The sequence below is a fragment of the Lingula anatina genome, chromosome 10 (assembly GCF_051362555.1).
Source record: "Lingula anatina isolate TDL-2025a chromosome 10, LinAna3.0, whole genome shotgun sequence".
NCBI classification, from domain to species: domain Eukaryota; kingdom Metazoa; phylum Brachiopoda; class Lingulata; order Lingulida; family Lingulidae; genus Lingula; species Lingula anatina.
Window position 1 is genome coordinate 3,116,113 of NC_141776.1, and position 23,908 is coordinate 3,140,020.

General features: G+C 38.7%; 3 protein-coding genes across 3 annotated transcripts in view; all 3 read left to right on the forward strand.

Moving 5' to 3' along the window:
- The window catches only part of LOC106170074 (F-box-like/WD repeat-containing protein TBL1XR1), a 30,013-nt gene extending 13,702 nt beyond the window's left edge, over positions 1 to 16,311 (forward strand). Inside the window, exons 4-15 of the mRNA XM_086997209.1 lie at positions 5,041 to 5,191; positions 7,582 to 7,714; positions 8,336 to 8,474; positions 9,016 to 9,079; positions 10,226 to 10,323; positions 10,602 to 10,662; positions 11,285 to 11,406; positions 11,810 to 11,884; positions 12,303 to 12,430; positions 12,725 to 12,890; positions 13,378 to 13,479; positions 13,718 to 16,311. Coding sequence (XP_086853335.1) covers positions 5,041 to 5,191; positions 7,582 to 7,714; positions 8,336 to 8,474; positions 9,016 to 9,079; positions 10,226 to 10,323; positions 10,602 to 10,662; positions 11,285 to 11,406; positions 11,810 to 11,884; positions 12,303 to 12,430; positions 12,725 to 12,890; positions 13,378 to 13,479; positions 13,718 to 13,744 — 1,266 coding nt within the window. The 3' untranslated portion in view covers positions 13,745 to 16,311. The remainder of the gene's footprint in view (positions 1 to 5,040; positions 5,192 to 7,581; positions 7,715 to 8,335; positions 8,475 to 9,015; positions 9,080 to 10,225; positions 10,324 to 10,601; positions 10,663 to 11,284; positions 11,407 to 11,809; positions 11,885 to 12,302; positions 12,431 to 12,724; positions 12,891 to 13,377; positions 13,480 to 13,717) is intronic.
- A 1,211-nt stretch (positions 16,312 to 17,522) lies between these two features.
- Positions 17,523 to 20,015, forward strand: LOC106170137 (uncharacterized). The gene is made up of 2 exons (XM_013549879.2): positions 17,523 to 18,836; positions 19,421 to 20,015. Exons 1-2 carry the CDS (start codon positions 17,996 to 17,998, stop codon positions 19,621 to 19,623), a joined length of 1,044 nt encoding a protein of 347 aa, XP_013405333.2. The 5' UTR covers positions 17,523 to 17,995; the 3' UTR covers positions 19,624 to 20,015.
- A 1,577-nt stretch (positions 20,016 to 21,592) lies between these two features.
- LOC106170066 (uncharacterized) overlaps positions 21,593 to 23,908 on the forward strand; it is a 56,189-nt gene continuing 53,873 nt past the window's right edge. The window contains exon 1 of the mRNA XM_086997160.1: positions 21,593 to 21,750. The gene's annotated coding sequence lies outside the window, so the exon portion shown is untranslated. The remainder of the gene's footprint in view (positions 21,751 to 23,908) is intronic.

Consider the following 23,908-nt stretch of genomic DNA (forward strand, 5'->3'; position numbering starts at 1 on the left):
GCTGTTTATTAGTACCACCAGCGTCTACGCTGGCGGTACTCATGGTTTTAGTCCCGACCCGTCTCGTACGGCTCCGCCGGCTCCGCCGGCTCCGCCGGCTCCGTTGGCTCCGCAGGGTGTCGTGGGATACAAGTCACTGTTACCGCTTCTCCTCCTAGTCTGCATGGGCCTGTGTGCCCATCTCTTGGATTTAAGTCACGTATAATCTCACCTTGAACCCCTGGGTATTTTTGTCTCAGTCGGTGCATTGCCCTTGGCATGACACTCGTCGAAAGGCACCCTTGTCAAAATTTTTGGAAATTCAATGCTAAATATCTCCCATACCGAAGGAATTATGGGAAAAATTTCTACAGATGGCTGACCGAAAGTCATATGTGGAGATTTCAAATTTGCCCTTGGATTTGACCTTTGACCTTTATTTCAAGGTCAAACAGGCCAAAATTTTCTAAAAATGGGAATTTTTTGCAAAAAATTTAATATTTTATGCCGATTTTCAGAAATTTTACAGATCTAACTTATGATATTATGGACAGGTGTTACCCTGAGGGTCTTCTTTCATCTTTGTGAGTTTGGGGTCAATTGGTGCATTTTCACGGGAGTAGCAGCCATTAGATGCCGACACTGAAAACTCTCTCCAATTCTGGAACTGTTAATGATAGAGACCTCTTGTTTTTTGCATTTTGTAGAGCTTGTCAAGCGCAACACTAGAGGTGGTGTCCGTGTTTTGTTTTCGATACAGCTTAGGCATTGCACTATATATAAAAGTTCAACATCCAATATTTAGTGGTGAAAATAAAATGTGAAATACTACAAATTTAGCAGAGATACGCCCATAGTTACTATTGAACTTGAATGGGAAGACATATACTTGTAATTTAACTGTGACCTTGAAATTGGCCTCTGACCTACTTTTCACCATGAACTAAAATTTCCAGCCCTTATATCTCTTAAACTGGCAAAGATACGCCATTAGTTACTATTGAACTTCAATAGGAAGTCATATACTGGCTATCTAACTGTGATCCTGAAATTGGCCTTTGACCTACTTTTTATGATGAACTGTACTTTGCATATTTTCTGGCCTATATATCTCCAAACTTGGCAAAGAAATGCCCATAGTTACTTTTGAACTTGAATAGGCAGTCATAAACTGTGACCTTGAAATTGACCTTTGACCTACTGTTCACCATGAACTGAACTTTGAATATTTTCTTGCCCCTCATATCTTCAAAACTAGCAGAGATATGCCCAGTGTTGCCCATAGGTTTCCTCTTTTGTCAGCATATATGCAACACTGATAACACATTTCAAGGAAAACCAATAGGCCTATTCTCTAGAAAATCACTACCCATCCGAATGTGCTTACTCCAGCTGGTGGTACAATATCCGGAGGCGGTATCGCCTCTCTGATCCTCTAGTTTGATATTTGTTTTATTGGATGCTATACCAACAGAATGCATGAAATAACCTTAAATAGATTTGGTATTATGCAGCATATATATTCATGACTTTTTACCTTTCTACGAAATAGGCCCTATTCACAAAGCTTTAATATTTTGAGAGCATGGATAAAGACATGTTGTTAGTTTGATACGTGTTTCTGTGGTAAATTAGTGTTTCCAGCTGTGTACTGAAAACATAACTTTTCTTAAGCAGTTTTTTTTTTTTGGACTGTTTTTTTTTTTTCGCCCGCTCGCACCGACTTTGGGGTCCCCAGAGGATGTCATCCATAAAAATAAAAAAGTGTGGCCTTAGTGCTGGTTTTGCTATCATTTCACCCACAGAGTAGGGGTGAGACTGGAGCAAAAATGAAACCCCTGCTGTTTTGTGTCTGGTTAAGTAATTTGTACCATGTGCACAGTCACTATTTATTCCCATAAAGTAGGGCCCTTTTTGGGCTTTCTTGTATGGATTTGGATGTGTGTAGAGTTCAGTGCTTTCTGGGCTATTAGATTCAGCTTAGTGGTGGCTAAAACTATTTTAAACTTATTAGAAAGACACAACTGGTAAAATCCTCTCAGTCTTGTATCCTTTCTTATTCCATGCAGTTGATGAAAAGTTTTATGTTTGGGTAAGGGATATTGGGGAAAGAAAATGGATAAATCATAATAAGATAAATAAAAATGTTAAATTATTCCTAAAATATTGTAGAAGAAATCAAGGATACCAAGAGAGTGGCTAGTTATCTGAAGGCAAGAGGACATTTTAACAAATGATCTTTTCCGCTAAATGGAGGCCAGAATTTGAACTGCTTAAATTTTAATGATACGGGAAGCAGGAAAGAGTCCCCTGGTGCAGCCTGTTCAGCCACAGACGCAGGCCTTGTCCGAGTACTTAGGTCATATTGACACACTGCCATATTCTCTGGTTGCAAGTGCTAATGGCAGTATTGGCTTAGAAAGAGAGTAGACCAAGGATGGCATAAAGGGGCCATGTTCTAAACCGCTGTATTTCAGGTATTTTAATCATTAGTTTTCATGGGAAGGAAGTTTCGGTCCATGTAAGATCCTGTCTGAACTGCCCCCTCCCCCCCTCAACACACACACACACACACACACACACACACACACACACACACACACACCAGTGCACATTCTTAACTGCATCAGGCCCTGTCTGCTCACATTTCAATAGAAATTTTTCCTGAAAAGAAGCACTCTGAGATGACTTGCCCACATTTTTAAAAGGAAAAAAAAAACGAACAAAATGCGTGCAGTGTTCCTGTATGAACCTAAACGCGTGGTTGTGGTTTCCGTCCCTGAGAGACTGCCACATTAGCTGTTAGATAAACCTCTAAACCTCGCTCAGTGTGCACCGACTGCTATATCAAATGCCGTACACCAGAACTAAATAACAAATGCCAGGCACATGGTATGTGAAATATCCCCTTGCCCTTTGCATTGGTTATCATCATATTGCCAAGATTTGGCTCTGAATGGGAACAGTTAATGACCTGCCGTCTTTTATCTAGGTCGCCTGTGTGACCTATAATTGAATTTAGGTCATCTTTGGTTCAGATTTCAATTTGGGCCATCTTGTGACCTAGTTTGAATGTAGCCCAACTGTGGTCAGGTTGATAGTTGTTTAAAAGACAATGACGGTCAGAACAAGTCTGGGGGAATAGTTTGATAATAGTCATAAATGTGTGTAACGGTATGTCATGGAAATGAACACAGTTACAAAATGATCTACCTTCAGAAATAGGTCACACGAGAAGATAGGGTATTTGAATAACAGGTCATAAAAAGCTGGTATACAATACCATCATATATGTTATTGGATTGTTAATAGTAATATGGCAGCTTCTTGTCCCATTTGGCAAATACCTGAAGGAGATTAAACTGGAGGGGAAATTGACTGTAAAGTAAGTTAGAATTAGTAAAAAATAAGTTTTGCCTCCTATTCCATTATAAAAATAGGCATTGGGTAGATTTAAGATAAAACCCAATAAAAAAACATTATGGTAATAACTTCAGTTTTCCAAACAACTAGCTTATTTAAATAGCTTTCACTAGCTTATTCAAGATAATAGTTTTTTAACATGCACAACATTGAACTTACTGACATAGAATGTTTCATAATTTCTGACCCAGCATTTTAAGATTTCATTTGCATTTTGGGGGGGGGGGGGGGGGGGGGTGTATTAATTCATGGCAAATTCAATGCAAGATAGCCCTGCACTCAAAACACTAAATCCTCAACCTTGTGCGTATTTCACCCTGGCACAGTGTTAAGTTAGCCAGAGAAACCTGACCTTGACCTAGTTTGTGGTCATTGACTGATGACCCAGATTTCTGCCTCCCAGCTGTCACTTAATAGCTCCTCCATGGATAGGTGAGTTGGCAGTAAGCACACAGACTGCTGGTCAAGTAGCCCTGAAGTAGTCATTTGCCTGCATGTACATGTATGTATGTATTTTAACAGCCTAATATTTGACTTGATTTTTGTCATTATCAGAATGCAGGTGAAGTTGGCCCACTTACCAATAAATACTGCCTCCATCTGCAGAATAAAGAGAGGAATGTCTGCTGGTTTTCTTCCTTAGGGTATCCAGATATTTTTTCTGGTGTATTTATGTCTGCTATGGGCCTTTGGTGCTTCATTTTCTGATAGGTAGTAAACTTTTACCTGGGTCATAGATGAAAGAGAGGGAAAAAAGTATATAGTTAACTAATATTGCATGAGTATGCAAAATAAAACTTAAAAAGTTTCCTAGAGTATAAAATATATTGACAATGCCCCAGTAGATTTCAAGATCCAGGCAGAATCTGCCACGAATTGACTATAAATTGGTCATCATCCCGTCTTCCTTTATCGACAAAAAACGACCCAGAATGCTAATGAGGTCATCGTGCTCTCATTCATCTTCTTAAATCAATAAAAACGGGATGTGCATGGAAATTAAGCCAGTCTGTGTAAGCATGCTATCTGCTCATTAGACTCCTCACTGGAATTTTGAATGTTTTGGGTGTTTACTAAAGTACAAGTCTGTGCTGTGTGTCGTCTGGGAGGTTAGTCAGAGCAATTAGTCCAAACTGTGGTATTCGGTGCAACCAGACAACCTGATGTTACTATGGTACGATAAGGGAGGCATAGAATCTTATAACCTTGCCATGTTTTGCTGATGTTTTGCTCATTTCTGTTCAAGCTAGGTCTGATGTGAATGCATTCTTTTTGTGCACCCTTGGGCCAACATGGATGGCATCAGCAAACCAATAGCTTCATTGTTCATGTAATGAAATAAACCCAGAAGTAGGCCAAACAGTCAACTAGGTTCAGGTTTTTGGTCCTCCTTATCATACTATCAATCTCTGTACTCTGTCCTAGGTTTGTATGTTCTGTCTCAATCCACTAGGTTCAGGTTTCAGTCCTGTAAGTTCTGGCTGTGAAATATTACAGTGTGCTTATGTGTGTAAGAATGTGCAGCTCTGTGAGCACGAGTGTGGCATGTTCAAATAACTCATGCCATAATGATTGACTGTAATTATTTTTCTGATTAATTTATTTCAAATTTAAAATTTCTGCCCTACTTCTTTCTAGGATGGCTCAGAACGGGTGATAGAATCGTTATCCCTGATAGACGCAGTGATGCCAGACGTCGTCGAGTCACGCAAACAGGCAGCAGCCAAAAGTCACCAAATTAAAAACGAAACAAGCAATACAAACGGGGACGACACTGCACATTCAATATGTGAGTACAATTTTCTCCTATTCACTGCATGTTCAGCATGTGAGTACTGTAACAGTCCATTTACAGGAGTATGTGTGACCATGGGACCCCTACAGCTTAGATTTTGTAGTATACTATCTGTAAAGCTAAACTAACAAAACAGTTGTACTCAAACTACTTCACAGATATGAGAGAGGAGGTTGTTTCATTTCCCTTGTTATTAGAAAGGCTGGGTACATATATTTTTCCCTTGAGAGAATTGTATAAAGCGAAGTCAAAGATAACATCCTCAATTTTGATTACATTTTTTTGCCAGAAGATTCACTGCTGATATTAATATATGATAATGTGAACAAATGGAATTCGCAGTAAAAGGAAATTTAAAGAAGGAAGTATATTTAATTTTAAAAAGAATAAAGTCCCCTGTAGCTTAGTTACTTGGTAAAAACATACCAGTACAGATGTATGACTGAGATGTTTAAAGACGGGTTCCCATACCTAGATTGATCTAACAAGATCAATCTATCTCCAAGGGGTTCCTCGCTAAATTGCTTTCAGCTTAAGCAGCTAAACAATAATTAATTACCCCATAGCAGCTTCAGTAGGCCTGACAGACATCTAATCTGCTTAAGTTGATTGCAATTTAGCGGGAATCCCCATGGAGATAGATTGATTCATAGTTAGTACGATAGGGTCTGGGAATGGTCCCTTAAGCTCAATGTGAAAAGGCCAGAAGTATCGTCTTCACTGTCATGGTGAAATCTGTGAGTGACATTTAATGATGAAACTGAAGACAGCCAGGAAAGTGTCAGTAAAATTCCTGGAAAATAATGAAAGCAGTAATCTGAGCAGAGACATGGTTTAAATGCAGGGTTTGGGTTAAATTCTCGGAAAATGATGAAAGCTTTGATCGTGACATGCGTCATGAAAATGTCATAAAAGAACAGGGATTGTTTTACATACATATCGATATATAGGGGCTCTTGTGTCTGACCTCGAATACAGAGCACATTTTTGAACCTGGTACAATAATGTCAAGTCTGTTTTTTTTTTTTTTTTTTTTTTTTTTTTTTTTTTCTCTCTCGTTATTTTACCTTTTTCTTACCCACTGCTCTCCACCCACACCTATCATATCACACACCTTTAAGGTAGACCCCCCCCCAGCCATAAAACCACTGGAAACAGAAAGGTTCCGTGCTCAGGTGTTTGTGGCTTCCTACCTGACATTAAAGAGATATGTATTCTTTTAACAACTTGCCCTCGCCCCCCTGTTCTTCCTTACAAAAGGTATGTATTGACTGAAATGCCCAGGGGCTCTGAAAAACAGTTTGTAGTTACTGAACGTAAGATGACTCCTGGCACTGTTGTGGTAAATTGGGAAGACCTGATTCCTAGAATTACTCCCGTGTATCTAGGCCAGCGCTCAGGATCACAATTCCTGGAAAACCCCATTTGCTACGTGCACTTTTGCACTTTATGGCGTGATTTTGTTGGAAGAATGTTGGATAACTTGATGTGGTTTTAAAAATAGAAACTTGTATTGTGTCTGGTGTGTGTTTTTACTTGAATTTCCTCTGACTATTGGTTTCTATTGTACTGCCAGGTTATGAGACACACTGAGAAAGGGTATTGGAAATAAAAAATTTCATTGAAAAGAAAGATGCCCCAGATGAGCTAAAACTGATTTCTCTCCCCCCCCCTCTCCCTTAACCAGTTCTGTAAAAAGGCATCTTATCCAGATTTACCCACCAAATTGAAAGAAAAATGAGCAGTTTTCTTCTTATTCAGCAATTGTTGCTCAACTTGTCCCTTCACTTATGTTTCATACAACTTCAAATTAAATAATTTATTTCTAAATGACTGCCCCATCTCACTGAGACCTCCATGTCTTCTAATCACCAAGACTTAAAAAAAGTTAAGCTGCATCAGGTGCTTTTATTTGAGGGGTTTTATTACTTTTACAATCTTGATTTGGAAAGATAACTAGCTTTGCAGAATATGTGGACATGGATTTGGCTTTAAGACAGTTTCAAAGTTGGATTGTATACCTTAAATTGATTGATTTTGTTCACTAGCCTTATTCATTTGTAACATTGATTTTCTTTATCATAGGCCGCATTCAGAACAGTGTACTAACTAGGCCGAGGGTCAAATATGGCAACAAACTAAAAAAAAAATGCCGTCTTACCGGCTAATAGACACTGAATAGATTCCCCGTGGGGAAGTACAAGTGTGTCGGCCATATTTGATCCTCAGACTAGTAAGTCCACTGTTCTGAATGTTGCCATTAATTCAAATGAAAAGCTCTTTACCTCCAAATGCAAGAAAAAAAGAGCAATAGGAAGAAGTCAATTAAATTTGGTTATTAACTAATTGTACCAGTTTTAACGATTGTCTCCTTCTTGTTCTAGCCAATCACAATGATGCAATGGAGATTGACGGTACGCTGGAAATCCCAGCCAGTAAAGCCACGGTATTACGGGGGCATGAGTCGGAGGTTTTCATCTGTGCATGGAATCCCTGCAATGATCTTTTAGCATCTGGGTAAGCTGAGATTCTTGTTGTGATTACAAAACTACCACAGAAAGGAGAGAATTGTCAATTTAAAATATAAAGAATGATGTTGTTGAACCACGTGTGTGAGAGTGGGGTGATGAAATATTATGAAAGATTTTTCAACATGTTTATGACAAGATTTCTTTTCTGCTTCAAGTGAACAACTCATTGCAAATATTAATAAGAAAATGTGATAAGTATGAAGAAAAAAAAATTTAATGGATTACTTTTAGACGTCATATGCTTTTATTGTCATGGAAACTTTTCCAATGCCTTTTAACTTGGTCCACAAAATGCAGGTGCTAGAATTGATATATATTCATACATTTGTTCCAAAATAAGAGTGGATTTTTAAATGAAGTCAGTAATAAAAACTTTTAATGTTGTAGTCACATTTAGGGCAAGTAAAAGAGCTAAAAGTCTAAATAACCTTTCTAGCTGTACTGTGCAATAACGAGCAAGGTTCTGTCTGTTGTTCATGCATTGAAGTAAATGCTTTATATCAATCTTCGATGAATTATTCTCAACTTCTGCAGAGGGGAAAGAAAAAGAAGGAATAGAAAGGGAGTCTGGAAGAGGGCAAATGAATTGTGTGATTTTGTTTTTCAGGTCCGGTGACTCAACAGCCAGGATATGGAACATGAATGACAGTAGTAACAGTGCCAACCAGTTAGTATTGAGACACTGTATACAGAAAGGTGGAACTGAAGTTCCCAGTAATAAGGATGTTACTTCTTTAGATTGGAATGTAAGTGGTCTGATCTTCCTTGCTCCCTCTCTTCTCCTTTTCTATCACTCCCATTGGATTTAGTTTCTGTTCATCTCTCTCTCTCTCTCTCTCTCTCTCTCTCTCTCTCTCTCTCTCTCTCTCTCTCTCTCTCTCTCTCAGTTTTCTGTTTATTCTCAATCTCGCCTTTTTTTTTTTTTTACAAGGAAAAAAGTTGATGTTAATTGTACTCCATGGCCCCTGTTCTTTAAAATCCTTTGAATTGTTGTTCAGAGGTCATGTTATGCATTATATATAAAATGGATATGAGGATATCAAGAAGACACTTATTGAGCTTCCATTTGTGGTTGCAGCTTTGTGTGGTGTACCTTTAATTCCACAGCATCGCACACTCCTAAAAGTCTGTCAGTTGAATTTGTAGACAGACTAGTTCTGTTCCTAATTAAAAAGTTATGTGAAATTAATCTTATTAGTGTAGTTAAGAAGGATGTGTGTGGGCCAAGTCATGTGGATGTAGACTGTGGTAAACGTGACTGTGAATTTTTTTCTGGTTTCGTTCCAGTGTGATGGGAAATTCTTAGCCACAGGTTCTTACGATGGCTTTGCCAGGATATGGAGCACAGACGGTAAGTCTGCTAACCAGTTCTAAGCCTGCTAATACATTAAAACTGTTATAGACGGTTAGACTGCTAACCAGTGCTAAGACTGTTAATACAATTATACTGTCGCAGATGGCAAGACTGCTAACCAGTGCTAATACAATATTGCCACAGTTACCAAATGTTTATATTCTAAGAAATCCGCAATTTTAACTAGTATTGGGAAAATATGAAAATAAAAGTTTATTGACTCACCCAGTTTGTTTTAAACTAAGTTGAAAATAGAATTATGGTCGAATCCCTACTGCTGGTGATGCATCTTCAGTTCTTGCCAAATGAGGCCTTGTGAGGAGTTAGGGTTGAAACTTAGCGACCACTATTTTAAATATAAGCCTCAGTATTTGATTAAATTTCCTTAAAGAGGGCATTTGGAACAGTGGACTAACAGAGCTGCAGATCAAATATGGCCAACCCACTTTAATGCTTGTTGCGTAATCCCCGCAGGGAATGTATTCGGTCTCTAATCAGAAATTAAGCCGCAAGCTTTTTAGTGGGTCGCCATATTTGATCTGCAGATCTGTTAGACCCTATTCCCAGAGACTAGATCGATCCAAACTAGATCGACTTAACTCCCTGGGGGTTCACGCTAAATAGCTGTCAGCCGAGCGGGCACGAAAGTTAATTACCCCCTTACAGCTTGTAGTAGGCTGGACGGACATTTAAGCCGGATTACCTGACAGTAATCTAGTGAGACTCCCCACGGGGATAGATCGATCTAAATGTCTGGGAATACGCCCTTAGTCTGCTGTTCTGAATGTGTTCTAAGACACCAAGGGTCCGCGTTGGGCAATCCCACTCTGCTGGGAGTGAGTGCAACAAGATGAATGGAATGACGCAACTCTTGTATTTCCAACCTACACGCATTATCACCAGCTTCTCTGTTGTCTATTTAAGGCTAGGAGGAGGCGTGTTAACCTGCTTATCTGATTGCACTGGGCAAGAAACCCTACAGAGTTGGGTTAGTCCATGTAAACCCATTATGGGAGTGTACCCTTGCATATTTGAATAAGATACATTTGATGTAGGTTTAATGATGCATCTTTACCCTTACATGTTCATATATTTAAGACATATTTGATGTAGGTTTAATGATGTGCACTTGTCTTCTTACAGGTCGACTAGTTAGCACACTAGGGCAACATAAAGGACCTATATTTGCATTAAAATGGAATAAAAAAGGAAACTATATCCTAAGTGCGGGTGTAGATAAAGTAAGTATATATTGCTGTTTATCTTAATTATAGATGGCCCCTATTTCTTATCACTGATGTCATTTTTTCAGTTAAATAATAAATGTTGCCACCAACTCGTATGGTTGGATCAATACAAAATACTAGTACTCAAGCTGAGAATAATTTGGAGTTTGCTTGAAAATGTACTGTAATATTTCTTTACTCTTCTTTCTATATCTTTAAGAAATGACAAATATTGACATTAAATTTAAGGTGCAAGTAAGTATTATTATTATTATTTTACTTATTTTTTTCAGACGACAATAATATGGGATGCTAGTTCAGGTCATTGTACGCAACAATTTGCTTTTCATTCTGGTAAGTTGAGGGAATTGCTCAAAATGTCAACCTTAGTTTGGTATCTGTTTCTCCGGTGAAGATTCACTGTAATAGTTTTAAAATAACATTATTATTATTATTATTATTATTATTATTATTATTATTATTATTATAAACGTGTAACACATTCCTAGAACTGTTCTTTCAGTGTTGTCTGATGCACACTGAGCTCAACACAATGAACTGTCACAACTAACACAATGAACTGTCACAACTAACACATTTCAAACAACCTCATTGTCACAAGAGCTCTCAATCTTTATGCCACATTGGCCAAATAAGGGTCTTGTTTCACAAGAAAAGTAAGGCCTGAAAATTTTTAGTCCAATTTGACCCAAGTAGTCCATTTAAATGAAACAGTGAGCCTGTTTTACAATAAGGGTTGGGACTGCTACACACATACACGCATGCACACACGCACACACACACACAAACTTTTGGTCTCAAAAGTTTAGACTATTTCTTTGTGCTCTAGTTATTTTGTGAACCATGCCCCAGGGACTGCAAATTCATTTTTCAGTGTTTCTTTACTTCCTGGATGAAATAAGTGTTGTCTGGGTTGATTTATATTTTAAAAAGAGATCATTGTTTTCCATTTCAGCCCCTGCGCTGGACGTAGACTGGCAGACCAACAATAGCTTTGCCTCCTGTTCAACAGACCAGTGTATTCATGTGTGTAAACTAGGGGTAGACAAGCCAATTAAAACATTCCAAGGCCACACAGTAAGTAGGCGAAATAATGATAATAATAAATAAATAAATCTAATAAAATAGATCATTGGAATGTAAATGAAAAGTTCGTGTTACAACTATAAAAATGATAAATAAATTCTTCACTGGAATGTTAGTTTTATGCCAGAACTTCCTGTTAGAAGTTCATTTGTGGCTGATGTCATATGGAGTTTTAAATACAGCACATAAAATTCAAAATTTTAATCTTAAATGTGAAAATGAAGACTATTTTTTTATTAAAGTTGCATTGCAGTAACTAACGTATATTTAAATGTTTATTTCTATTTTTGTATTATCGTTATGTGTGTTAACAAATACTAAACTCCAAAAGCATCACCAGAGCAGTTAAACTTTCATGAACATGGCTAAAATATGGTGTTTTCCCCCTTTCCAGAATGAAGTGAATGCCATCAAATGGGATCCACAGGGCAACTACCTGGCCTCCTGCTCTGATGATATGACCTTAAAAGTAAGTAGGGTGTTTGGGTTAATTTGGTGTTTGGTGACGTCTGTTGGTGTGACTGACAGTGTTGACATCTGGCAAAAAATAACTTTTTATATTTAATGACAGCTGTAGAATACTCAAAATTAGGTTTTATTGGAGCACCTGTTGAGTGAAATAGTTTGGGCAGTTTTGGCACTTTTTGTGCCTTCACTATCCAAACTGCTCTTGATAAAAGGAACAACAAAAAATGAAAAAATTAATGAAATATTACTCTCAAAAGGCCCTATTGGAAATTGCAGAAAATCATGATGTTGATGAAGAAATGAACAAATCTGTTCTAACATAATTTGTTAAGTAGGACCAGGAGTGAAAATGGAGGATGGTTCATTTTGCACAATTTAAAAAAAAACTGATTAGAATGTTTGCATTGTTTCTTTCTCAGATCTGGAATATGAAGCAGGATTCATGTGTTCATGATCTACAAGCACACAACAAAGAGATCTACACTATAAAATGGAGCCCCACAGGGCCAGGAACAAATAATCCGAATGCACAGTTAATATTAGCCAGGTGAGAGGTGTGACAATGTTTGTGGAAAAAGGAGAGAGAGAGAGAGAGATGGAGAGAGACAAAATAGAGGGAGAAAGGGCGATAGAGAGAGAGAGAGATGAGGAAGATATGGGATAGATGGAGAGAAATGGAAATATATATATAGAGAGAGAGAGAGAGAGAGAGAGAGAGAGAGAAGGGGAGTGGTGGATTGATCACATGCCTCACATGGTATGAACAAGTTTGATTTCTTCAAAAACAATTCACTTTTTTCACCTTCTTTACCTTAAAGACAATGAATTTCTGTTATTTCAGTGCATCATTTGATTCCACAGTGCGGTTATGGGATGTAGACCGAGGAATTTGTATACACACCCTGACGAAGCATCAAGAGCCAGTGTACAGCGTGGCTTTTAGTCCAGACGGGAAGTTTTTAGCGAGTGGGTCCTTTGATAAATGTGTCCATATATGGAATGTGCAGGTAAGGGGTGGATTTTGACACAGTTGTTTTGTAAATTTGAGCAGAATTGATGTAGTGTGTCAATCATATATGAATAATTTAGAATCTGATTTTATTTCTCATAAAATATTTGGGTATAAATGTGCAGAATTTGTGTGAAATTAAATACCATAAATACTCTATAACTTCAAACAGCTATGATAGATTGTATTTTTCTCAATGGTAAACCTTGAAAACTGTGCATGGGCTGCAATTTGTCTTCCATTTCAACAAAAACAGTGATAAGCCATACAGATCAATAACTTCTCTCCAGAGCAAAAGACTGCACCTGTATTAGAAATCCTTAGGTCTTGTATTTAAATTGTAATGCAGTTTGAAGTTTTTACTGCCCAGTTTATAGAAAAAAGCTGCAGTGCTGACATATTTGAAGATAACAATAAAAAAAGGATGTTTTATCAGTTCTTTAATAGCAATAAAGATAAAGGGACTTTGTATTAATTTTCTCCAGTCTGGAGCACTAATCAATAGTTACAGAGGCAGCGGAGGGATATTTGAAGTTTGTTGGAATCACAGAGGGGATAAAGTTGGTGCCAGCGCCTCAGACGGAACCGTATGTAGACAATAGTTAGATTTTATATCTAGTGGTTCTCACAGATTTCGGCATTTTAATGGAAGTGAGCCATATCTCTCCATTAAGCAGCTTCAGATAAAGAAGAAATGGCGTCTATAAAATGGCACTGTTTAGTTTAAACAATTATGTTTAAAGAAATAGTAAATCAGAGCAAAGGTGTAACTGCAGAGCACAGGGTTTTTGTTGCAAAATACTGATTGATTCTATTCAATTGCAGGTTGTAGTTTTAGATCTTCGGAAGTAGAGTGGCTGTTGGAGCAGCGTTGGCGTTGTTTTAGGGCGACTACCTCAGTTCTCGTGCCAGCAACTATCTCAGGGCACATCTCCATGTAGGCAGACAGGAATTTGAGGCACATCTCCATGTAAGCAGACGGGACACATCTCCCAAGACAAGCTGTTTGCAGGGGGGGGAGAAAAAAGCAAAGGGATTCCTTTGCTTTGTTTTTCATGTATTAAACATGGAAACTTGCCTTCTGGTGACAAGTTAAATCAGTTCGTCCAAACCAGATGGAAATCTCGCCTGCAGAGTGGTATCATCTTGGCTACTGCACTGCCATCTACTGGTGCCTCAGAGAGTGTGGATGCATGGTGTAAAGTGCTGCATGGTAATGTTATTGAAGGCATCGAGAAGTTGTTTGCCAATAGAAGTATACATTTATTCCTCCTGCCCTGGGAGGGAGGGACATGTATAGAAGGATGGAAGGTTAGAAGGAACTATTCCTCAGACAGGCAAGCCTCGTGTGGAAAAGAAATACATGGTTAGGGCCCCTTTGTGGAGGACTGCAGGTAGAATCAGGGATTTTTATAACAAACAAAGGATTCATACTTCGCAATAAGCACTACTGGCTGCCTACACAGAAAGGAACACATAAACACTACTTCAGTTTGAATCAGGTGGTAACATAGGAAAAGAAAAAGAGAGAGAAAGGACTGCCAACGGCAAAGGGTTGAAGTTCCTGTATGTAGGGCAACTTAAGTTGCTACATGTGGGTTGACTTTATAATCAGTTGATTTTGTCCATGTAAATTCACAATCTGGTAGGTCACTTAGGGGAAAAAATCCAGCTGTGTGTTTATGCTAATGACCAGAGCTTCACTTTTTAAAAATAAAGAAAAAGGTGAGAAAAGCCACGGGTCGTTAGAACCAGACACCTTGGACATTGATCTCAGCTTAAAGTGACCACGGGTCAATAAAAAATGGCCGACTACTGTTCTGACCATGTAGGGTCGTTTAGAAATTATATATAATGAAATAAAAAAGTGTGTTTATAATGTAGAGGCATAGAGAAGGCATGGAACCTGATAGCAGGCACACATGCCGAGCTAAGTTGATGTGTACAATGTTATTTTAAATGCTAGAGAACCACTTCCAAGGAAAGTGTGTATGGTTGATCTGCTCTTTTTTATATTGAATCATGAGTATTGAATTTATTCTGTGGGTCTGAGGGGGTGACCCAGTTGAAGGGGGAGGGGGCGGGGGATATTTGTTGGTTACAGGGTGTGTACAAAGTTCGTGCTCATTCAGTGGTGTGAATTTTGTTCTTTAAATCCAAGATGGCTAAAACGGAGTTTTCATGTACGTGAAGAGAGTTTTTGGTGACAGCAGGGCTGTGTTATAGGTTAGATTTTTAATTTTTTGGCAGTTAAAAATGTTTTGAATTCACTTTAAAAGGAGAACAAGGTGAAGGTGAAAAAATTGAGGATGAATATTTTTCTTATATTTGCCTGCACCACTGATGTTCATGCTCTTTGTGTTCACCCTGTATTTGGTTTGCGTTGAGATTGAAGTTTGCTTGTAAAATGTTAAAGTGTTACATATTATTGATATTTTTTTGTACAGTTTCGTGTACATAGTGAAACCTTGTGTAGTAGCACAGTGCAAAATGCCGAGTCATGCCCTATGCCGCCGCCATAGTGTGTGGCACGGTGCTGACATCTGGTGGTTTTGGCACTGGTCTAGTTCCCCTCCATCATTTTGTGTTGTATATAGATTATTACTCTCTGTCAAACTCCGTTTGTCAAAGTAGTGAGCTGTTTATATCAGTTAAAATGTGTCCACCTCCGTTGTTCGCCTATCACTCCCTCCAAGTTCACATGATTTGTAAGTGTAATACGTTTTATCATTGGACACTTAATAATTTGACTCTAGGTTGCAGTTAGGATTAATATGTATCAGCACGGTCGACCTTCACCTTGCAACAGGTGACCTTGGCACTTTTGACCTTGACCTTCATTCGGAAAAGATGTCGTTATAAGAAAGTGATTGGGATCCCGCCCCATAGATGTTTTGAATTTATGTTAGTTACGAAGTTAAGGTTTGATTCTGGATTTTAGAATGTAACCAAAAGTTTCAGCATTTTCCTTACCTTTTGATAGGCAAGTGTACACATTGAAATGTTTTTCTTGGATATTTGATGGTGTCAAAAAGATAATAGTAAACCAAAGATAATCTTCACACACTGTTGTTGCACATGCCTCCGTTGACTAACAAACACCGGTGTAGATGGCGCTAGTCATCAATATAACCTTTTTTTTTTCATTTTTATTATTTATATATAATTAATTTCTTTGCACAGTCTTTTGGAAATGTTAAAAAGGATAACAACCCATCCAACTTTTGTCATAATGACACCGTTATTGATTTTTTTTCTCTTTCACAAAATGTGTCTGGTGGTAAATTTTGCTCCTTAACCAGTTGTGTTGGCCGCACCTCCCCCCGTAGTGTCCGTGTACTATAGCCACACATATTAACGATGAATCAGTTATATTTGACATACTGGAAATAAATTGCTATATTTTGATATGACCTTAAGACGGCTTGATGTGTTGTTCTTTGCTCTTCTGGGAATGTTTAAACATGCAACCACTGGCAACGCGCGATTGAACTTCAAAGTGAAAAAATAATAATACATGTAAAAGTACATATAGCAAAAAGTAAAAATAATTTAAATGTAGTAATTAAGAAATATCCTGCAAATTGAAAAAAATATGTTCTTTCCCCTGAAATACATAAAATCACAATCTGAAAACTCATCAGAGGGCGCATTCAGAACACGTTGGTTTGCGGACTAACAGGTCCGCGGATCAAATATGGCGCCACCCGCGATTTAATTGCCTGCCCCCGCTGGGACGGCGCACGTGGGAGGCAGGAATCCATCGTCAGATTTCACATTTGGTCCGCGAACTAGTTACTCCACGAGTCAACTTTGTTGTGAATGCTCTGTATTAAAATCTACATAACCGCTAAAAAAAGAAGGAAACATGTTCAGACTGGCCAGAAATAAATAAATAACAAAATCAAATCAAAAAAAAAAAAAAAAACAGAATGTAAGTTCAGGGGTGGATCAAGTAATGATGCGTGAATAGGAGAACAACTGCTTTTTGCCAAAGAAAAAAACATTTTAGCGGGTAAATGCCGTATAGGGCGCCTTTCCATTTTGAGAATGTGTACGCTATTTTCTACATCATTCACAGCACTCGAATAAAGACCCACCTGAGTGCGTGAACTTCTTCCACCATAAACACAAATTTGTCATTAAACCTTAAATTATATAAAATCAGCCCTTTTGCGAAATTAGCAGTTTTTAAGTACGACCCAAGTCGAATTATAGTTGTCTAAAACAAACGAAATTGCCTGCGGTTAGATCATGCTGTTCTTTGCAACTTTTGAATTTAATTATAAAGGCATCTGTTGCCGCAAACAGCCTGTGTACTGACGTAACGAGACAGAGGCGTCCACATCAGTTTGACTTGTTAAACATGGATGTATGAAGACGAACTGACCACAGACTTGATGTAAACCTGCGCTGGCCACTTTTAGCGATATCTTGTATCGGTATAGCTGTATTTATATTTAAAAATTAAACTATATACACAAAGTGAGGTTCCTAACTCCCCCCACCCCACCCCCACCTTAAAAATCAACATAAATACACAAGTGCAGGATTTCTTACAAAATTAAATCGTTTGAATCATCGAGGAGCTGATAATGAGCAAACTATTTCAAGCATGATTCTGACAATTGGTCAGCGCTTCTGTCTATTTTGAATGACATCCCCCCTCCCTTTTCTTTGAAACATTCATAAAAAATCATTGGTGTGGCGCTCCGTTCCACAATTGCACCTGAAAAACTCTTAAACCATAATAGTGGCAATCAAATGATATTAAAAAAACTTCTTACGAGACGTCAGGTGAACTGGCCATTTTACTTCACAATTAATGCAAATTTCTAAAAAAAATTATCTTAAACGCATATGCCGCAGACTGCAGGCTGCTAACGGCTGTCAACTGTGGCGAAGATTCACCTTTATCACCCTGTGGATCGGCGTTCCAACAGATTAATACCTGCGTAAAACCAATGTATCATTTATAGATAAAAGTCCCTGCTGAAATTCGGGGTGTCTATTCGGGCAAGTGCGCATGCAGATGTAGGAGGAATAAAAAAACTACCAGGCACAACTGTTGTTCGATTATAACGTCACCGCCATCTGTGACCAATGTCACACGCATATGGCAACTCCCTGAGAAAGACGCCATATAAACGGCGCGTATTTTCTCAGTCACTTCTCAGCGACAAACACACGGGTAAGGAACATCTCTGTCTCTACTACTACTGTCTCTACTATTACTACAGAATGGTTTTCTCTACAGACTATATACCACTGCGTTGTAGGGTGGTTGTAATACTGCTGCTAGCCCTTGCCTCGCAGACCTTGTCACAGTATAGTTCGGGATACCAAGTCCAGACTGTTTCAGCTGGCCGAGATAACGGTTACAACCACAACCGCGGATATCCCGATCCGCAATATTTCGGGCCACACGAGGAAAGAGGGAGTTACGGCGGCGGCAGAAGTCAGTATATACCTTACGAGAGCTACAGCGCGCCAACCCAACGTTATGGAAGCCGCTACGAATACCAGTCACCATATTCCAGTCTGTATCACAAACTGTTCCAAGACTACGCCCACGTCAAGGTACCCACAGTGGCGCCACATAGCGGAGAGCACTCTCAAGATGGTACCCACGATCGCGCTGGGCAGTCGCAGTACAGTGGTGGCAGCGGTGGGGTAGGGCAGTACCACGAGGTCGGCTATGGTAGTAGCTATGGTGACAATAGTGGTAGCTATGGGGATACCAGTGGTAGCTATGGTGACACCAGCAGTAGCTATGGTGATACCAGTGGTAGCTATGGTGACAACAGTGGTAGCTATGGTGACAAAGGAAGATATCACGCCGACCAACACAGAGGAGAGAGACCCACCACTCACTGTCACCTGTACAGAGATGACAAGGAGCAATATGAGAAATGCCTGGGATGTACTGGTTCCGACAGGTTCTGTAAGTAAAGAATCATTCATTCTTCGACATTATCATCATCATCATCTTCTTCAGAATGTTTTCTGCTCTACAGAAGAAAACCTTCATGTGATGAATATTACGCTTTTTAGATTCTTAGGGTATGTAAAAACAAAACAGACAACAGCATAGCAATGTTTACCTTTGGTTTTGTCACATGTTGTAATACTATAAAAATCGTACAATGAAAAACAGATAAAGAAATGTAATACACGATAAATTACACCCATATGAACACACAAGATAAACGAACGCCTACTTTTTACCAAAGAAAGATTCAATTTTTCATGTGTGTTCAACTTCCATTTGGATCTCATGTATAGTATTTACCCAAACTTGACAACCAATCAACATAAAGATTAAAATTTTGGTCAATTTTTCATTCGATCAAGCCTCTTTGACGAAGATCCGAAGCGTCATGTTTCGACTCTTCATCAAAAGCCATTGGTAAAGACACGTTTAATCTCTTACTTATAAGAAACTATATACAATTTTTATCATCATTACACAATAGGCAATGAAAAACTAATGTCACCGAATCTATATGCATATCATCTTCTTTACAGTTGTATGTCCCGTAGCGGGAGTCTACAAGCCGGAGAGGGCATATGGCCCGAAAGAAGAGGTACACGAAGCCCCACGCCGCCATTTTGCCCATACAGACCCTCAGTGTTACTGGCAGTGTGATGAGTTCGGGCGCGCGTTTGGCCAGCCCTGCCCAAAAGGACTAACATTCAACACACATGCGCAAGTCTGCATCCGGCTTTAAACTGAGTTTGAACTACACGTGCACGGGTTTCCGAAGGTTGGCACCCAGAAGCCTCAAAGACTGGCGTTGTTTAAGACTGATGAAGATTTTATATAAAATGTGTTACTTTTGTGTTTTGGATCTAATGTGAAATCAAAGACATTACGTTATTGTAATTAGGTTGTTAACAAACAAATATCAGTTTTACGTGATAGGCCCATGAGCCTTTAGAAACGTATAAAAGAAAAAAAAAAGGAGTAAAAGGTTGTCACTTAGAACATTAAACTGACCACGACAACACCTTAATATATCTGTATATTTCCCTTTCGTTTTAATTCAGATTATGGTGTAGATAATTAATGATTTTGGTTGGCTTTGTAAAGCTGTAGAGTAATAAATAATCCTGACCAGAATCTCTCTCGTTCGCTTCTTATTAGTTAATTAATCACTACAAATATGCAGGAATGTTCTGAGTTATCATGAGGCCTTCAAGGCATGACTAGGCCGTTGTAGAAAGTGTTTTGACACACGGAACTGTCCATTCCTATTCATGAATACCAATTTAGCAAACAGAACTCACTGCAGCTAAGAAAACATTTTGAATATCTAGATACGCAAAACGTGGGGGGGGGGGGGGGGGGGGGGGAGGGAGGGGGGTTAAAACATTTTGGCCTTACATCGATCGCTGGACAAAAACAAACAAACAAACAAAGGACGAGAACCATATTAATTGGGTATATAGTGCACAGGAATGAGCTTTTGCTTTTGTCTAATTTTGCTCGTGCGAGCGCACGTGTGTGTTTCGCTTACCGAATAACCATATGACTTATTTTTATATGATACCATTGCACATTAAGACACAAATCAGTGTACTATCATGACAAACCCTCTCGTTTTTGTACGGTTTCATAGGACTATTTCTTTTTTTTAATTTCCAAGGTTAAAAGTACTCTAGCTTTGGTTTCGAGGGAAAGAACGACTTACAGGTACACGTAGGCCTAATTACAGAAAATCTATGTACAACACCGCGGCAGCAGATCAGTCTAAACTAATGGCTAATTAATAACCAATCCTAAACGCCCTCATTAATTTCTCCTTGCCACTCTCGCCCTCACCGGTTCTACCCCCGTGTACCTGAGCGGGTTTGTTTTTGGCACGCGACTGTGGTATAGACCTTGTTGTTGGCCGTAACAGATACCCCGTTGTACAGGGTAGACAGAATACTCAGAGGGGACCTTTTCTGGAAAAAAAGGGGGGGGGGGATCTTTCGAACCCCCCTGGCTACGGGACTGGGGTTAATGTTACACAGAAAAGACAGTAAAGATACAGGTAGGAAGTCAATAGATCTGGCACTGAGAGACTCCTCAAAACAAGTTCTCTGTAACATTAACAATATAATTTATGTTCAAGACCCCATTCCCAGAGATTAGATCGATCCAAACTAGATCGATCCAAACTAGATCGACCTAACTCCCTGGGGGTTCACGCTAAATAGCTGTCAGCCGAGCGGGCACGAAAGTTAATTACCCCCTTACAGCTTGTAGTAGGCGGGACGGACATTTAAGCCGGATTATCTGACAGTAATCTAGTGAGACCCCCCACGGGGATAGATCGATCTAAATGTCTGGGAATACGCCCTAAGACAAGTGGCGTAGAAAATTGGTCAGATTTGGCAATGGAAATTTCTTAAATTAATTTCTTATGAAATATGAAAATAACTATTTTACACGTATCAATATAGAACTTTAACTTTTCTGATCTTTTTGATGGCTAATTGTTAGAGTGACTGGAAAACTGCTTCACTATAAATGACCAATTCAACTATTTACCTAAAAACTAAATTAATAAATATCTGACGAAATAAATAAATAAACAGATAAATATGAATATACATAACAATAAAAAATAATGCTGGACAGAAACATTTCAATCTGAAACAGAAATCAATAAAAATATCAATCCTGTACATCGATTGTATAGCGCATTATCCACATCAAAGATTGAACGTTTGTGCAAGACAGTACCTACCCGAAGCAGAGGGCTCTTCCACAACATCTCAGAGCGCGCGATATCCACGGAACCAACAGGTGAACGTTGGCCGGTCGATCAAAGTACTCCTGGTTGTATAAACTGATCTGTCACCACAAGGTAAGATCCAGTTGTAGTTGTAATTTACACGTGCGTTTGTTTGGTATAACCCAATTAACGTTATACTTTTATTCAAAGGAGAAAGAATCTTCATCAATGAATCTGCTGTTCGAGAGTTTTACGTTACCTAAAACGGTAGTCTTTTTTTTTTCGGGGAGCAACGGCGTATAACGAACGGTTTTATATTTGTAACTTGTTGGTTTTGTGTTGGATATTAATTTTATTTAGGAACTTTGTTTGCTGTAAATTGGTAACTTATTTGTTATATACATTAGTGTCTTGTTAGTTAGCAATATGTTTTAAATATGCTGTTAGGTTTAAGTAGGTAAGAAGAGTTGTTGGGTAAATGTTTTTATATTGCTGGTGCGTTGATATCGTGTTTCTTATGTGTTGATGGCTTGTTGGAAAATCCCCTCAAAGGAATCTAAGAAGAAAGATACAACAGTTAGTGCTACATGTGCGTGTGCAAGCAGCACGAAATAGAGGGGTAATAATTGCCGTATCGCGCATGATGAGTAATGCATTGGCTTACAGGCATCGTGCATAGTTTTACAGATGCTAACCACAGTAGACTAGTGAATACTATAAAGGAATCTACACAGTCTCTTATTTGTGACCTCTGTTGTAATCATATTCTTTTCTGTTCTTGGTTTATTTTTATCTATATCTTGTGACTTAAAAAAGATGTTCAAAGTCAGAAGGCTGGGGACTTGTTTTTATATACGGACTTCCGCAATCCAAGTCAGAAAGCGGATAACTTGATTTTACGTGCAGACATCCATAATTATTACTTCAATTTTCATAAGACCTGTTTCTGCTTCCGATTTTTCGAACCGACTTTGAATAGATTAACAAGTGCACAAATTTCGATGTACAGGGGATTTGCTGGACAAAATATTTCATATACTTCTGAGATAATATATACTAAAGCTACGAGTCATACAGGTGCAAAACCCTTATTTCACACCTGTCCTGAATCTGAGCTCGGCGAAACCTTCCACTGTTTGCTTTGCTGAGATAATGGCGCTGGCTTAATGAAAATGGACGCGTAAAGCAGGTGCCAGCGCCGCGAAAAAAACTATTTTGGTTCATTAGATTATTTGTTTCACGCATCGTCCTGTTATTGTACTTCAAGTGTTGAAGATGTATGGTGCTGAGTTCTTAAGGTGATTGTTTCACATTCACATGTTTGCTTACACAGCTTGGGTCGTTTTTTAGGGACTATTCTTGTTTTGCAGGCCTTTTTTTTCGTAGGTGCTTCGTCAGTTATGATTTGGTTAATTCGCCTATCTCTCCTTTTCTCCGAAGGCTTTCCAAGTCACAAAAGAGATTAAACACCGCACTTGCCAGAACTTACCTTTCTGTTACATCAGACAGCCGGATAGAACGTCTCTCCTTTGCGTAATATGATTACGTTTCTAGCAAAACACGTTAATTCGGGGCAGAAATTGCAGATTTATCCGTGGGCGTGACGCCGATGGTTTTTTCCTTCCCCGTTGCCAAAACGCTCTCTTTTAAAGTAATGCTGACTTCTGTTTGCTATGAATGCTTTTGATTCTTCCACCTTTTTTGATTTTTTTTAAATCCACAGTGCGATATTTTTAAATAAAGGGAGCACAGACTTACTAACACCAACTTGATGTGCACGTCACTAGTTCATTTGTTGAACGCATAAGGCCAATCTATACCCAAACGTGTAGGGGAAAGATTTTTTTAATGCATTGAACCTTAATATCCCCTTATTCATCTTTTTTTAATAGTGTAAAGTACTTGAAAAATGTATTATTCAATTTTAGTCACTAATTTTCCATCACCGTTTTTCACATTTTTCGCTTTGTATTTCGTTTGGTTATGTCCTACATGTAGAAGATGATGATACAGACAAAACGGTGGCATTCTTGTGCCACTCTGCGTTATTGAAAGAAGCTGCAATATCGTGCAATCCATTAACGGTTATTTCTTTAAGCGCAACTCTTTAACGGAATGCACTTGATTCTGATTAGGCCCAACTTAACCTGGGAGCGTATTCTACGGAGAACACCTTGTTTTGGGGATGCATACCTTCAACCAATAATTCCAGAAGCTAACAAGTGTGATTTTTTCGTGATTTACCAAAAATCGTATCTTGATAGTGAGATGCAATTGATGTCCATTACCA